Raw genomic sequence first — 15,379 nt, forward strand, 5'->3', positions numbered from 1 at the left:
GGGCACGCTCCCTCACCCCCATCGTCTAACTCAACCTCTCCATCAAACCCTTCCTAACCTTCATGTTAACGACCCCACCCACACCAAAAGCCGGCACAATCCTACATATCCTCGCCGCCACACTAACCGCCCACTTCTTTTTAACCAACGACCACCTCTCTCTCCAACTCGGCGCCGCTCCCGAACCACCCGAGGGGCGATTATACATGTCCAACCCCAACAGATGCACGGGCGTGCTGAAAAGCTGCACCACCGCCGGCGCCGCAAACTGCGCCATCGTCTGTCCACTGACCCATTTCTGCGCATCCTTGCTTAGCCTCTCCGTCAACACCGGCCCAAGCAAAGGGGGAACATTGAAACTGGCAAAAATCGTCATGCAATCCCTGGCCGCAAACAGGAGATAGCTTGGCAGTCCCACGGGTCTGGGTGTAGCGCCGGGGGGGCCGAAGAGGCGGACAAAGACTTGGTCTTTGTAGATGCAGAGACCAATGTTGGCGGCGGAGGAGGCGAAGAATTTGGAACTGCCCGAGGTGACGTGCGCTGGGTTGGGGTTGTTTTGGACAGTGGCGACGGTCGTGTCCAGCGTGTTGGCGGTTAGGTAGGTGCCGCCGTACAAGAGGAAGATGAGGCCGAAGGGACGGGAGAGTATGGTGGACCGGGGAGAGGAGAGAAGGGAGCGCAGGGAGCGGCGGAGGGAGGTGAGGAGGGGGGCGGCGCCGGAGGCATTCTCCATAATTGAGCTGTAAAGGAGGGAAAGGGGGGTTAGTTATAGGTTTGGAGGAGTTGAGGGAGAGAAGAGGGGAAGAAAAAAAAAGGGTAAACAAGACGTACCGGTCAATAATAGAGATAACAGGCGCAACAAGCACAGCTGCCGCAGCGGCACTGACGAGGTCAGCACCAAGTCGTAGGCCGAGGTTTTTGGTGTTCCATTTTGATGTTGTGCTTGTCAAAGGTGTTGGTTTTGTGTCGACGATATCACCGCCATCAGCCCCAAGCAGTGCAGCCCGAGTCTTTTGCGTTTGTGTTGCCAGGCCGGCGAGATGTGAGTGTGACGTCTTCAGTCCGGCGGCAGTATCTAACGGCGAGGCGGCCGAGACCGGGCCTTGGACCGGGACCGGGGCCGGGGTGCCTTCTTTCATGTCGGAGGCGGAGGCAGCAACCAGGGTTCTCCACCGGTGGCAGCGGGTTGTTTCGGGGAGGTTCTGGGATCGCGGGGTGCGGGATGCCGAATGCGATCGGGGCGGGGGCCGGGGACAGCGGATGCGGAGAAGAAGGGCCGAGGAAGGGCCTGGTGATTGGAGATGGAAGCGCGATTGGACCCCCCGGAGGAAAGCCAAGAAATTGGAATCGAAGAACTTTTAGCTCAATGACTAATGCTTGACTGGTGGCAACGTGTTGAGGGCCGGATGACGACGGTATGGATTCAACCTAGTTCTGATAACGACAGTGAGGTGAACTTGGCGTGTATGTAGCAGCGTTGTGGTCGCAAAGATGGAGCACAATGGCCGACAAGGTGTTTCGAAATGTGTGGTTTGCAGATGAGAACGGGAAGTAAGATAAAAAAAAATGAGATCCAGATCGGAATTGTTCAATTCAAACAAACGGAGAAACCGTGGCTGAAATAGAAGGAGGGCACAAGATAAATGTTATGGCTGGCCCGGCTGTTGACTCGGAACCAGTTCACCGCAGTTCCCGTCGTCCATGAACTTCAGCTTCCGAATGAATATGGGCAGAGGACCATCTGGATCGATATCGGTGTATTGTACCGAGTATGGAGCTATGTACATAGCAGGTAGAAGAAGTGCTCTGGTGGTCACACCCGACTTTCACAATCGTTTGACTTTCCACTTCGGCCCGGCCGCATCGGAGCTTCATACGCTTCTTCCCGCCTTCTCGACTGTCTGGGCCGGTCTAGTGCCTGACCACGGGCCCGTCTGATCTCCAAATTCTCTGCAACAGCTCCGCACTGGTCAGGGTCTGTTCAGGGCCCTCAAGGTCGCAGAGCATGGGTTGAAGCCCCGAGATCGGACTGAGCTTAGACTGGCTAACGTCAGCCGAGATGCGATGAAATGCCCGTGCCCATCTTTCCCCTGGTATGCCGAGACTTTTTATCAGATCAGATCGAACTATGACCAGGTGCTGTGGGGCCTGAAGCGGCCCTACAACTACACTACCTAGTAGGTACTGTACCTAGGTATGTACGTCACGCAGGCTACCTACCGTGCCGGTGTGGGAATCTGTATTCAATCCCGATCAATGGATCCTTCGCGGTTCTAAAACTCCAGTCAGGTCTGGATGGTCTTGGACTTTATGACCATTCATGCTTTGTGCGCATTGACCGCAACAGATGATCAACATATCTCTTCCTGCTCCGAGTTAACATATCAAAAACAAACACAGTAGCCATGGAGACGGTACCTTGACGGCACACTCCAGTGTCACCGCTCTTGGTCGAACATCACAAGTTAGGTACATTAGTGACTACTTCCTTTCCTCATATACTATAATTCATTTCCAAGTTAGTCGTCAACACACATCCTGCCTACGCACATCGGAACGCGTGTATGTATGTTCAATAAAATAGAGTCATTAAGTCATCATCATAATAATGTTACAACCCCGTCCCTTCACGGGATCAAGGCACCCACCCCCATTTACTCCTTCTCTTCCAGTTCTGTTCTATAGATCTAGTCCAACTTGGAGATACCTGTCCCGCTTTAATTTTTACCACCAAGAGTGTCCTGAACAGTACCGCCAATGGCGCCTTGGTCGGTGAACTGCTTGCCAATCACACCGGAGGAGGAGAGAGGGCCGCCAACTGCCTCGCCGATTTGGCCGATTGCGCCGGTCGCTGTTTTTGAAGAAATTGGATTAGATATTGATTGAGGTTGAGGTTGAGGTTATGGAATGTGGAGTAGGAAAAGGAGGGGAGGGGGATGGAAATAGAAGGGATTCCAAGGAAGAGAAAAAAAGAAAGAAAAAAAAGGGAAAACATACCAGTGAACTGCTTGCCAATAGCACCTTCAGAGTCAAAAGCCTTGGGCTTCTCGCCAGTCTCATTCCCGAGGTGGGCGTTTGCGGGAGTGGGGGTGGCCCCAGACATGCCGCCGGTGGCCTTGGGGCCGCCTTGAGAGGTGGTAGGCTGCTGAGAAGACATATTGTGTTGTTGAGGTTTGTTGTTGTTGTTGTAGGTTGGTCAAATGATCTTATTCTTGGTGTGAGGTTGAACGTGGTTGTGCTGCAAGATAAGTTTCCCATTCAAAAAGGGTAAGCAGCAAGCGGCCTCTTTAAATACAGGCGATTTTTTTTTCTTTCTTCCACGAATGTGTGTGACGACATCTCTGCAGGTTACTCTATTACACTGACAATGAAAGTGGTGACAGGTCATGATTCTCGATGATGTCATGTTGTGAGTTGACCAACACATCCCAGGTGGGCCGACCAGTGTTGCGGGGCCCCATTTTACCCCTGAGCGGGCAGGCGGGATGACCTAACTTCCGTTCTGGCCAGGTCGGCCAGCTCCACCTAATATCATCATTGGAAAGATTATTGGGACGTTTATGAGTATGACCGATGGTAAATATATGATCTTGATCACGAGATGGTATTCTTGATGATCTTGGATGTAGTTGGAGTAGGGTTTGTTTATGTTGAGAATCTTGCCAGTGCAGTGCTCCGACTTCCCAATGACGCACCGGGACCTCAGTTAACAACGAAGACGGGCGGATTTCATAGACTCATCGCTTCGGTCGATGTTCGTGTCTTTGCGCAAGCCGGCGTTTAGAGAGTCCATGATTCGAATCTGTTCCCTTCACTCTCCCGGCCACAAGGCGTTATTCTTAGCGATGACGGCGCACGATCACCAATTATGAGGGCTTGAAGTGACGAAACTAGAAACATATATTACTATTGGCCTTCTCCCCCTTCTTTTCAATCTTTTAGGTATAACGGAGTCCACATGTACACCTGTGAGACCTTCCCCAACAGTGGCTCTCAATTCCAAACTGCCAATTAATCAAATGACAACATAACAGCATTGACCCAAATAACAAACTCTTGAAACCTCCCATGACCTTCACATGCTTTGCTCCCTTGTTCAGTCTTCTTCAGCCTCCTTGACACACTCCGCCTCAACTCCCTCGGAAATAAGCCGATATTGCGGTTGCGAGCCAGAGTAACCCCCCTGCTTTGTCAGATACCGGACGACGCGGACCAGGACAAGCAAAGTTTCGTGGCTCTGTAGTGTATGGCCACCCGAGTGCTACTACGCAGCAGAGATCATCGGCAACCTGACCCACGCATTTTAGGTACCCATCTTACCATGGAAGATGCGTAATATGCACAGTAGCATCCACATAAACGCGGTTCTCAATCGTGCACGCCATACCGGGCTCGACCCTGAACATGCCGTCCTGGCCGATCGTGAACTGAGGTTCATCACCGAGCTTCACCCAGAGCTTGCCGGTTCCGATCGATACGAGCCGCGTCTGGAAGTCATCCGGGTCTATAGTAATGGTCTGGCCTGTGGAGATGGTCTTGACCTGGAACTGTACGTCGTTCCAGACTGGGACTGCATGGCCGGTTGACAGGAAGGGTTTGGAATAGGCGACGCCTGCAGAGGAAGAGGTTAGCGATTCGGAGGGTGGTCATATATCATAGAGATGAGGGTCACTTACTAATCGGTTTGTCGGTGTTTGATTTGAGGATTCGACCAGGCGCCATCTCCCACTCTTCCATATCAAACATATCCGCCGACTGAACCTCGCCGGCCGAGATAAGCGAAGTCCTAGCCGCAGCCGCAGGCAGGGCCGCCTGCCGTTGTGGCCGCGAGACTGCTGTTGCTGTGGTGTGTCTAGGCAATCCTCCTCCCCCCTCTCTTCTTTTCAACCAAACACCATCCGTACTCTTGGTGATTCCAGGTACTTTTGGCGGGAAAGGCGGCTGCGGTCGCATAGGAATTCCCTTGCCACGAGAGCACGCGCCACCCTTGCTATCATAGGTACAGTTTGCGCAGCTTTGGTAAACCCTCCTGGCTTCCGGGTGGGCGTCGGTCTTGATGGCGACGCAGCCCCCCTTGAACAATGGTCCCTGCTCCCGGCGGCATCGCGTGCACGGCATCTCCAGTTCGTCTCCTGTAACCTGGATTATCAGGGCGGCTATGTCTCGCGTGTGCTTCTCCGCGAAGGGCTCATTGGGGGTGAGCTCGAGGTCGCGAACCCGTGGGAGGGAAAGGAGCTCTTTGATGTAGCCTACTTCAGGAACCTCTGCGGTGAAGGCGAGGTGTGGCTTAATGTAGTTCCAAAGAGCCTTTTGATCATCGGTCAGAGGGATGGTAGATTTCGCGGGTTCGTAGTTCCTTTGGGCGTTGTTTGGAGGCAGGGGCCGGCTCTCGGACTCAGGCTTGTCGTTACCATATTTCTGTAAAGATGTTTCGTCTTGCTTGTGGGTGGACATAGTAGAGCCGCCTTGTAGCTCAGGGGTATATCCTACCACCGACTTTGAGGTTCTTGTATCCGGTTTTGTTTGGCCAGAGTTGGGACTCGTTAACGCTTGGATCTCGTCAGTCGTCTTGCCCCTCGTTCTCAAGATACGTCGAGACCTCTCTACGCCCCAAGATTTGTGGCTGCAATACGTCTGACCAAAGTGGTAGAAGCAATTGGCGCAGGAAACAATATTTGCCAGAGGACGGTTGTCCGCCTTGGAAGAGATTATAATACAACCTTTCCAAGGGCCCCTACCCTCCTGACACCTTTTGCAAGGTGTCGCAGCAGGTTCTCCCGTCAGTTGGATGATGACCGCCGATACATCCCTGGGATGAACATCCGTGAAGGGATGCGTCCGCTGCCATTCGAAGTTGATGTTCAGGTCTCGCACCCGAGGGAGGATGCTCAGCTCCCAGACATAGCCGCCGTGGGGCATCTCTCGCCCTCTATGCTTGGCCAGGAGCGGCTCGATGTATGCCCATATGCTGGCTCTGTCCCCAACCGGTTCTGACGATGAAGTGGCGCGTGGGACTTTATCCAAGGCCATGGGATCATCGATTGACGTGGAGTTATTTGTCATGGAGACGACAATGGCGCCCTTTCCTCTGGGCGTCGCTTCATGAAACCCAGGCCCCAAGTCTGTTAAGGTTCCGTCTTGGTTGTCATAAAACATATGGCCGTGGTGGGCGGACTATACAGTGTCAGTGTCTGGACACGAAAGTTTTGATGCCAAACGACCCAAAAGTAATTCGCCGGCGGCGACGGTAACGCTTGAGTGCGTTGAATGACATGTTACTAACCTTAAAATGTTGGCCCAGGTTGTGTAAGGTTTCACTAGACTTCCCACATTTCCGAACCGGACATATCCAAGGGAAGAATCCATCGACGAGTTGGTACCCATCTGGCAAGAGGGCTCCATGCGTACTACCTGGCACGCCATTCTCAATCCATTCACGATAGGGTCGACCCGAAGCAGCTATGTCTGTTGGCGTATAAGCGCCCTCTTTGGCTTTTGCCTCCGACGCTGTTGGATGACCTGTCAGCGTGTCTGGAATACTCTCTTTTGCTTCTGCCTTCGATGCCGATGGATGATCTGCCGGCGTGTCCAGAGCACCCCGTATCGCATTTTTCCCCTCTTTTGACCTAAGGGCGTTGTTCTTCCTCAGGGTATCTGCAACGTGGGACATTCTGCCGTCTGCCCATCGTTGTTTCATGACGGCCGAAAATTGTTTTCTTCGAGCTTCATCCCATTCGCCACCAGCCTTGCGTTTCGTTGGCACTATTGACGTAGGCGCAGCAGCGACGATAGCTGTGGCCAGTCTGGAAGGAGTAGCAGCAGGTTGCGTATTGACCCTAAGGTCTCCAACCACTTGGGGAACAGCTACAATGTCACTGAGGATCTGAGCTGGCTCCAGCTCCTTGTCGTCGGTGTTGTGGCCGAATCCATGATTTGGCACTCGATCGTACTCAGGACTGGGCTCGTGATCGGACTCGAAGATCAGCTGCTCGTCAATGTCGTCGCTATCGGCATCGTCATCGTCATCGTCATCGTTGTTGTCGTTGTCATCGTCGTCGTCGTCGTCGTCGTCGTCGTCGTCGTCGCCGCTGTCGCTGTCGCCGCCAAGTTCTCCATAACCTCCCTCGACATTGTTGCTCATGGATTCGCGTATATAGTTCTCGATATCGGTGCTGTTCGCCTCGCTGTCAAGAGCCTCGCCATCGTCGTCGGCACTATCCTCGGCGGCGCTCTCCTCTCCGGCACTGCTCTCCTCGGCACTGCTCCGCACACTACTACTGTCGGTGCCCGAGCTGGAATCCGAGTGCGATTGGCTTTCATCCGTGCTGGCCTGGACAGCCGTAGTAGCGGCCGAAATAGCCGGATTTGAAGATGCCGTACGTTCTCTGAAAGGCGATAATGGAATAAAAGCGAGCCCGCTAGTAGGGACGTTCTCGAGTCCTTTAAAGTTCAGGATCTGGGGCGGATCCGCATTCAGAGAAGAAAAGGTTGAAGATTGCAAGTTTTCAGCCATAGCGATAGTAGATATACTGCCTTCCTAGTTGGGTTATTGTATATTCTCAATTGCGACGTAGGGCGATCGTTTACTATAGTGTATCCGTATGTAGTATTTTGTCAATGTTGAGCTCGGATTTGAGATAGGAAGTGAGTGATTTTCGTTAGCGTTTGATATAAGGCTAGTAAAAGATGATAAAGAAAGATTGTTGTGTGCTTATGCTTTGCGCGCGTGCATATGAGCGTCAGATATGAATCATATTAAGCAAATTGATTATGTTATATTTTGAAAAAAAGTAGATTACTAATTTATATCCAACATCATGGGTAGATAAATGTTAGAGTATAATAATATAAAGTACAATAGTTTTATATAAAGAATAGAAAAAAATCTATATTTGATAAAGATTAATCTCAGTATTGAAAGCTCAAAAATAGAATTGGCTAAATAATTGACCTGAATATGGACGTCCCATTCGATTTGCATCTTCTAGTTGTGTGCCAGCTGATTGACAGGTGATAACCAATTGATAGTGCCTTACTCATTTGAATGCAGGAACTACCATCAACGGCCCATCGTCTAGTATCTTCCAAGTTCTCAATCAGATTAAAACCTTGAAAGTTCAAACCCTTGGATAAAGCACTTAGCTACCCTTCTTCTGGTTTCCTTTATCTAGATTAATCCTCATTTCGCCTTCCATTGTACCTCTTATTTTGCATATACGACGGAAAAGTTGCAACAACCAGCGATGTTGAGAATCGCTCGGCGGCTGTCTGTCGCGCCGCTCTTTTGGTCGTGCCAAGCTCCGTTTGCGCTTTGAACAAAATAACAGGGATTCCATGCGCAACGACGGCCATGCTACAACCTCATTCGCGCGCGCTCCTTCGTTCCAATAGTGTAGACTTCAGATGAACTATAACCGTGAGCTTTTGAATGAATATCGTTCATCCAAAACGGGTTTTCAAGAATTAAGAGACCTGGACAGCGATATCAATGGCTCCCTGGGAAGGAGGCGGTTGCCTTAATCTCCTCTTCTTCTTTATCTCCAAATCGAAACCTGCTTTATTGTGCAAACAAAACAAAAAATAAGGATCATACTTCCACCCCCTTCAAAGAAGCAAAAACATCAGATGCTGAACGAACAGAATCGCCAGTTTCCACAAGCTAGGTTATCGGACCAGACCAGCTACCGCCAAATCCCTAGACCAAATCCTTCCTCTCTTTGTTCCATCTTCCCAACTCACACATCCTCCATCAGCCACTTTTCGAATATTGACCCGTCAAACCCTTACATCTCTCTGAGCCAACACGTCCCTAACAGACCGTATAACCGCCCCCACCCACCCCGTCGCAATCGCCTCATCGCCCCTCGCATTCGGGTGGACTCCATCCGTGGTATACCTCGTCGCATTGAAACCCGAATACAGATCAACTGCCACCACCGGACTCTGTTGGCGAGTGACATACTGCGCCCAGATCGAGATATACCGATTCAGCATCCTGACCTTTGCCGCGCACTCGGGGCAATTCGCCGGCTCCATGGGCAATTCGCCGGCTCCATGGGCAAGATCTGAGCGACAAGAAGGCGAATGTTAGGGTTAACGGCGCGCATCTGATCCAACAGCTGGCCGTAGGCGTTGATGATTTGGATGGCGGTGCGGTTTTGCCAGATGTCGTTGGTGCCCAGGTGCATGAGGATGATGTCCACGGGGGCGACGCCGGGGGCGGTGAGCCAGGACTGGAGGAGAGGCTGCGAAACTGGACTGCCGAGAATGGGAACGGTGTCTTGGGCAATGTCCGTTGCGAGATATCCGCGGTGCCCTTCGTGCGGCCAGTCGTAGGCGGAGCCGTAGCCGCAGTAGGTGCGGGATTGGGTGCCGACGAAGCGGATTTGGGAGTAGGGAAGGGGTGGGGTGATGTTGGTGGCGTTGAGCTTGCGGGAAAGGAGGGCGCGCCAGCAGCCCTGGGGGTTTTGGTCAGTATGTTTGTGGTTGAAGATTGGCAGAGGTAGGGGAGAGAACTAACTGGATTGCCGGTGATGGAATCACCCAGGGCCATGATGCGGACATCATTTCGGACTTGTGGCTCAGCCGAGGCGAGAGAAAGGAAGCTGAGCGAGCCTACAAGGCCGCTGAGAAGTCGGATAGTCGCTACCATGTTGACTTTTCTGGTTAGAGGTATGGAACGAGGCGGTTTGGATCTGTCCGAGTTGCTGAGTTGAGGTGGCCGTCCCCATCACGAACTTGGTGCTTATATAGGCACACGCAGGTGAGGGCAACATCGTGGGATGATAAGCTTACACCTATCAACAATACAGTCACAGAATATATTGGATGGCCAGAACGAGTATCAAATTTTGACAACATTCCTGGCTCACAGCCGTCTTACCCTCTGAGGAATGCTCATTCATCGATCCTCCATTAATCATTGGTCCAGCCGAGCAAGGCGAGCGAATAGCCTCGGTAGAGGTAGTCACGGCTGATTTCCTGCTAAAGGCGCGTCTTCTTGAAACCTCTCTACTATCAACCGCAACATTCTCGCGAAGACACCGAGATGGTGTGTTTCGAACAACCACGCCGGCACGTAAGTCTCCTTGCAAGCTGCTACGGCGGGCAGGGCAGCTGACCTGTTTTTGCAACGAAGAGATAAGCTGAGCACTGGGCAGATGGGAATACAATCTATTCTGAATCAGCCCATGCCATCTGCTTGGTCATCGGGTATGTCAGGGCCATCGACTCCTCCTAGACTGCCAGAGTCGCATTCCACTTATGCTCCTCGAAAAGACAAGGCTTTCCGGCTTTCTTGCAGGCCAAAGTATGGTCTTTGATCTAAGCTGCACCAGCGGAATTGCCCAGATCCCCTAGAAAAGACACAATCAATGTTAATTCCCAGACCAGACGAGTTCAAAGCCACGCATAGCTTTGCGGACAGAAGTGGAAAGGTCCAAAATCCAGTTCATTGATGTCCAGGTTCCTGGCGGAATCTACGCCTTCGCTGGTTTGATACGGATAGCTTGTCGCGCCAGGAAGTCCAAACCCTTCATCTCCGAGGTTGATTCCAAGCTGCCGGATATAGGCCGGAATGTCAGTTGCCCACTTTTAGATAACATCCGTAATACATCCCTTGCAGCACGGCTCGTTCGCCGGTTCCCATACAAAGACATGCGTTGATATAGCATTGACAATAGCAGCTTTGTAGGCCTTGTACTGCGATTGTGCCCAACTGTTGGTGTACCAGCTGTCTCTGGAGCTTTCGAAGGCAGTCATGCATACCGGCATGCCACCGTAGTCGTTCCAGTTGTTGACAAAGTTTATGATAAGCTGGACCCCCTCGTTTCTCGGCGGACCAGGCGCTGCAAGCCATCGGGGCCGTTGTTGATCTGTTGATAGGATGATGAGAGAAGGTGGTACCACACGGTGCCAAAGGCTAGCTTGCGGGTAACGTCGTTAAATCCTCAGATGCGCAGGATCTCGAGGTCGAGGGAGGAGATGTGGTCTATTCTAGAACTGTGTCAACATTGCGGTTGTTGGTCAGGAAACTGATACAGTACAATTTAGTACCGGCGAGGACCGCGTTTCTCCGTCAATCGAAAAGCGTGTGCCAACCGCAGACCACGTTTTATCTTTTCCATCCATCATTTTCTGCAAGGTCCATGATATTCCCAGAGGAGTGGCACCGAATCATCCTGGAATGCAATGTCTACCAAGCGTATTCACAGATGTCAAGGTGAAAGTCGAGCATCGCCATATGATATGGTGCGTTGAGGTCGGAGGAGGGATGCCGGGATCTCAGTTGAGGCGAAAGTAAACAAAAGCTGCTGGTGACGTGACACAAATAAAGGGGTAGCAGTAATAGAGCGGTTTAAGATCCAAATGATGCCGGTCACAGTTCAGCCAAAGCATGCCCATGCTATGCGATCGTCCAGCGTTTGCGCCATGCTCACGGGCACAATCTGATGCTCGCGGGGAAACAATATCGATGCCGTTGGGCGACGTCAAAGGTCTCGCAAGAATCTCCAGAGATAACTTTCTTGTCGATGTCTTTGTGCGATGATGACATTGTACGACCACAAAAGTCAGCTGGTGTCCTGTTTGAGTCAGGAGGCGTCCATCCTGCTATGGTTTGGTTCCTTCAGAACGATGAAACGGGTGCGCCCAATCGAGACAGGTTGGTCGATGCCCGTCGTGTGTTCCGTCAGTTGTTGTCCATGGTGTCTGGCGGTCGACGTTGATTTGTTCGAAGAAAGGTCGAATCACGCGGAGGTGATGGGAACTTGGACAAAAGAAGACACTGCAAGTGGAAGCGAGCGGGCTGCAAGGGGCCAGGGCACCACCCACGATACAACGGGAGCTTACAGGGGTGTTCGCTGCCGCCGTACAGAGCCCAGAAGGAACTGCCCGGCCTGTACCCCGCTATCTGGTAGTGGCTCCTGGGGCTAGAGGTAGGTAGCCTGGCCTGTTTGGAACCGTTATCCCCACGGCAGCCGCCAGGTCGGGCGCCTCCCCCTCCCGGCCAGCCCTCGAACTCTCCTCCTCCGGGCTCGCCCACCTCGGCGGAGGGACCTGGAACATCTCCCGCTGAATCGTCATGAATGGGTGGAACTCTCCGTCTTCACCTCTACAACGTCCCTCACCTTCCCCTCCTCAGATCTCAGTCCTCTTATTTTGCTCTCATACATCCTCAGCATACTGTTCTCTTCCTATGCTACTTGTTGCCGCATACCTCCCCGATATCTTGGCGTGAACTTTGCGCATATTCTTTGGCTTGCTAGAATAGAGCGTTTGTCGGTAGCGGTAGATGCCCGTCCTCCGCGTCAGGTCGCTGCGCGTGGCCCCGCCTGGAGGGGAAGAAGGGATTCGGACTCCATCGCCGTACAAGTTCAAAAGTCCACTCGCCATGACAAGCTCGATCCCAGAACTCCCGGACATGCCCGATATTGGGCCTGATGACAGTTTTCGGCTCCTCATCAAGAAACTTTCCTTGTGAGCCAACGTGCCTTGTGAACACCATCCGTGGGGTAGCTGACAGGGAGATCCTCTTCAGATATATCGCCGAGAATATTCGGTTGCCGTCAACGTTTGAGCAACTCCGTACTACGGCTGCTGGAGACTGTTTGCGGCACCTTGTCGACCACTTGGTCCTCAACTGCGACCATCCAGCCATTGTGAATGCTTTACTGTATGTGATATCCTCTACAAGGTACCCATCTACCCAAGGACATCAGCTGATATGGTCACTACAGCGCACTAAAATGGCACTATGGCGCCATCACTGAGGATAAGGGCCTGAATGATGCCAGAGCCAGCGGTTGCGAGATTGCTGCTTGGCGTCTTCTCACTCACCTTTCCGAGCGAGAGGCTGTTGACTATTGTCTTTACGAGATCCCAGACCCAGCGCTGGAGGCTAACCGCCAAAGCGATGAAGAGGAAACATCGCAAGTCAACGAGCACAGTCCTCTACTTGCGCGCGCATGGACTGAATCTGTGGCAAACCCAAGGCGCAAGCATGAGTTCCCCAATCCAACGAGTGATAACCGGAGGAACCTCTTGCTCCAATCTCTCACACGCCTCACCATGAGTATGACCGGCGAGGTCGACGACGACGGCGAGGAAGAGGATGACCCGACTGCTCCGTTCATCAACTTGAACGCCCTGGAGATTGCCGCCATTGCAGACGCCAAACGATTCCTTAGTCAGAATGTCGTTCAGAAAATCATCACCGGCATATGGAATGGCGATATCATATTCTGGGACAACTTATCCGTTCACACCGAAAAGAAGCCGCGGTTTTACAACCCCCGCACGGCCGATCCCTTTTCACGTCTTCGGGTTCCCAAATATCTCAAGTCCTTCGAGGTCGTCTTCTTTGCCAGTTTTCTGTTTCTCTACTACGCCGTCCTTGTTGAACGAAATCCGACCCGAATCACACCCCTCGAAACCTTTCTCTACCTGTGGCTGGCTGCCTTTTCTTACGACGAGTTGAGTGAATGGATTGACGCTGGATCCATCTTCTACGCTGCTGATATTTGGGTGAGTGTTATGCTCTGTCATTTCCTCTCAGACTTGTTCGGTATGCGTGTATGTGCTAACTGTATCTGGCAGAACATATTCGATATGGCAATCATGGCTATAGGTTTCACTTTTATGGTGTTGCGTAAGTCGAATCATCCCTAGGGTTCTTGAATGCGGCTTGCTTATTACTCATTGCTACAGGAATTATTGGCCTCAAAACGCAAAATGCAGAGCTAATAGATCTGGCGTTCGACGTACTGGCACTGGAAGCTCTACTTATGGTCCCTCGCGTCTGTTCTATCCTCAGCTTGAGCCCGTACTGGGGCACTCTTATCCCTTGCCTCAAGGAGATGGCAAAGGATTTTATCAAGTTCATGGTTCTGGTTGTCATTATCTATCTCGGCTTCCTCACGACCTTCTCCCTGGTCGGGCGCGACTCGTTCCCACTGAGGGACATGACCTGGTTTCTCACCAAGATTTTCTTCGGCTCGACCTTTGTAGGGTTCGACATCATGCGCCAGATCGATCCCGTCTTTGGGCCGCCACTCATGATTCTCTTCGTTATGCTCAGCTCCATCTTGCTCATGGGTTCCCTTACCGGCATGCTCTCCAACAGCTTCTCTCGCGTCATCACGCATGCCCGGGAGGAGTACCTCTTTGTCTACAGTATCTACGTGCTCGAAGCGTCGACTAGCAACCGACTCACGCACTTTTACCCACCCTTCAACTTGCTGGCCCTTGTCATTTTCCGACCGCTCCGCCTGTTCTTGCCCTCCGACGATAAGTTCCGTCGAGCTCGCATCATCCTTCTCAAGGCGACCCACCTACCCATCGTCTTCATCATCGCCATGTACGAGTGGATTAGGGGAACCTCTCTCAGGGGCGCCACATATAGCGCAGTCAAGGCGCCGCCGCATGGGGCGCCCATTGCCAGCCCGGCCATGATGAGGAAGCTCGCGGGTCCGCGACGCGAGATGCGTGGCCGTAGGTCGGTCACGTCTCTGCAGAGCGACCAGGCGGCGCAGAGCCGGCTGGGTATGTCGTCGATGGAGCGGCGCATCTCTGCCCATCACGCTCGGCAGGCCGAGGAAGCCCAGGAGGATTCGACTTATGCGGAGAGAGCGACGGATGTCGAGGTCCGGATTGCAGATTTGGCAGCCAAGATTGACCGGTTGACGGAGCTCGTGATTTCTATGCAGTCGCAGCAGTCTACAACATTGGGCGACGTTTCGCTCTCTTAGTAGTAGTCCAGGACGGCGATGGACTGCTCATTAGATGACAATTATGGCGAGCATCAAGGGTTTCATGATAAAGTAAAGACGATGGAAAGAAGACTCATGGATGACGAACTTTTATATATTACAGTACAACGCACTTATCGATTTTGTTTCAGCGTTCCACAAAACCAGCACTTAGGAAAACATACCCTACGACATGATCTGGACTACAGGGTCCAGTTGGGTACCGGTGGCATATCTTGATGCATTAAAATCTTAGCAAATACATATTGAAAACACAAAGCCAATTAGACAAAAGCCTCAATAATGCCATGTGCATACAAGCCTCTTGATGGCACCTATAGTCCAGCACATTAACACCCAAAAGCCCGAGGCCTCACTCAACAACAGGCTTTCCTTAACGTTGATAGTATGAGATGTTGAGACGGTAGTACTTGGCGCCACTTTATTTTTGCTTCTTGTATCTTCCGCGACATCAAACTTGTCATTGATCAGCGGAGTGTCGGTCAATTCCTATGCGTTCAGCAGCTGCTGTCTCATTAATAGCCAGCTGTGTCATTCGTCTCGTCTATCTTTGATCTTGTCAATGCAACGTCTGGGCGGCGGAATGCGGTGAAGAAATCTGCACCGCTTTG

At 52.0% G+C, this 15,379-nt stretch overlaps 5 protein-coding genes across 5 annotated transcripts; 1 reads left to right on the forward strand and 4 right to left on the reverse strand.

Moving 5' to 3' along the window:
- Positions 1 to 22: 22 nt before the first annotated feature.
- NEUTE1DRAFT_78502 (uncharacterized protein) lies at positions 23 to 1,139 on the reverse strand (the record flags this gene model as incomplete). The annotated part of the gene is made up of 2 exons (XM_009850931.1): positions 23 to 740; positions 832 to 1,139. The coding sequence occupies 2 exons, from the start codon at positions 1,137 to 1,139 to the stop codon at positions 26 to 28; spliced, it is 1,023 nt and encodes a 340-aa protein (XP_009849233.1).
- A 1,462-nt stretch (positions 1,140 to 2,601) lies between these two features.
- NEUTE1DRAFT_78506 (uncharacterized protein) lies at positions 2,602 to 3,223 on the reverse strand (the record flags this gene model as incomplete). Its single annotated transcript, XM_009850932.1, has 2 exons — positions 2,602 to 2,851; positions 2,998 to 3,223. The coding sequence occupies 2 exons, from the start codon at positions 3,155 to 3,157 to the stop codon at positions 2,718 to 2,720; spliced, it is 294 nt and encodes a 97-aa protein (XP_009849234.1).
- A 765-nt stretch (positions 3,224 to 3,988) lies between these two features.
- Positions 3,989 to 7,513, reverse strand: NEUTE1DRAFT_59825 (uncharacterized protein; the record flags this gene model as incomplete). The annotated part of the gene is made up of 3 exons (XM_009850933.1): positions 3,989 to 4,612; positions 4,677 to 6,122; positions 6,409 to 7,513. The coding sequence occupies 3 exons, from the start codon at positions 7,511 to 7,513 to the stop codon at positions 4,317 to 4,319; spliced, it is 2,847 nt and encodes a 948-aa protein (XP_009849235.1).
- Positions 7,514 to 8,775: 1,262 nt separating this feature from the next.
- NEUTE1DRAFT_120847 (uncharacterized protein) lies at positions 8,776 to 9,652 on the reverse strand (the record flags this gene model as incomplete). The annotated part of the gene is made up of 3 exons (XM_009850934.1): positions 8,776 to 9,030; positions 9,075 to 9,458; positions 9,521 to 9,652. The coding sequence occupies 3 exons, from the start codon at positions 9,650 to 9,652 to the stop codon at positions 8,776 to 8,778; spliced, it is 771 nt and encodes a 256-aa protein (XP_009849236.1).
- Positions 9,653 to 12,292: 2,640 nt separating this feature from the next.
- On the forward strand, positions 12,293 to 15,068 carry NEUTE1DRAFT_78509 (uncharacterized protein; the record flags this gene model as incomplete). The annotated part of the gene is made up of 5 exons (XM_009850935.1): positions 12,293 to 12,380; positions 12,517 to 12,673; positions 12,738 to 13,524; positions 13,597 to 13,648; positions 13,708 to 15,068. The coding sequence occupies 5 exons, from the start codon at positions 12,293 to 12,295 to the stop codon at positions 14,745 to 14,747; spliced, it is 2,124 nt and encodes a 707-aa protein (XP_009849237.1).
- Between the last annotated feature and the right edge of the window lie 311 nt (positions 15,069 to 15,379).

Source organism: Neurospora tetrasperma (assembly GCF_000213175.1).
Source record: "Neurospora tetrasperma FGSC 2508 unplaced genomic scaffold NEUTE1scaffold_2, whole genome shotgun sequence".
Taxonomy (NCBI): Eukaryota; Fungi; Ascomycota; class Sordariomycetes; order Sordariales; family Sordariaceae; genus Neurospora; species Neurospora tetrasperma.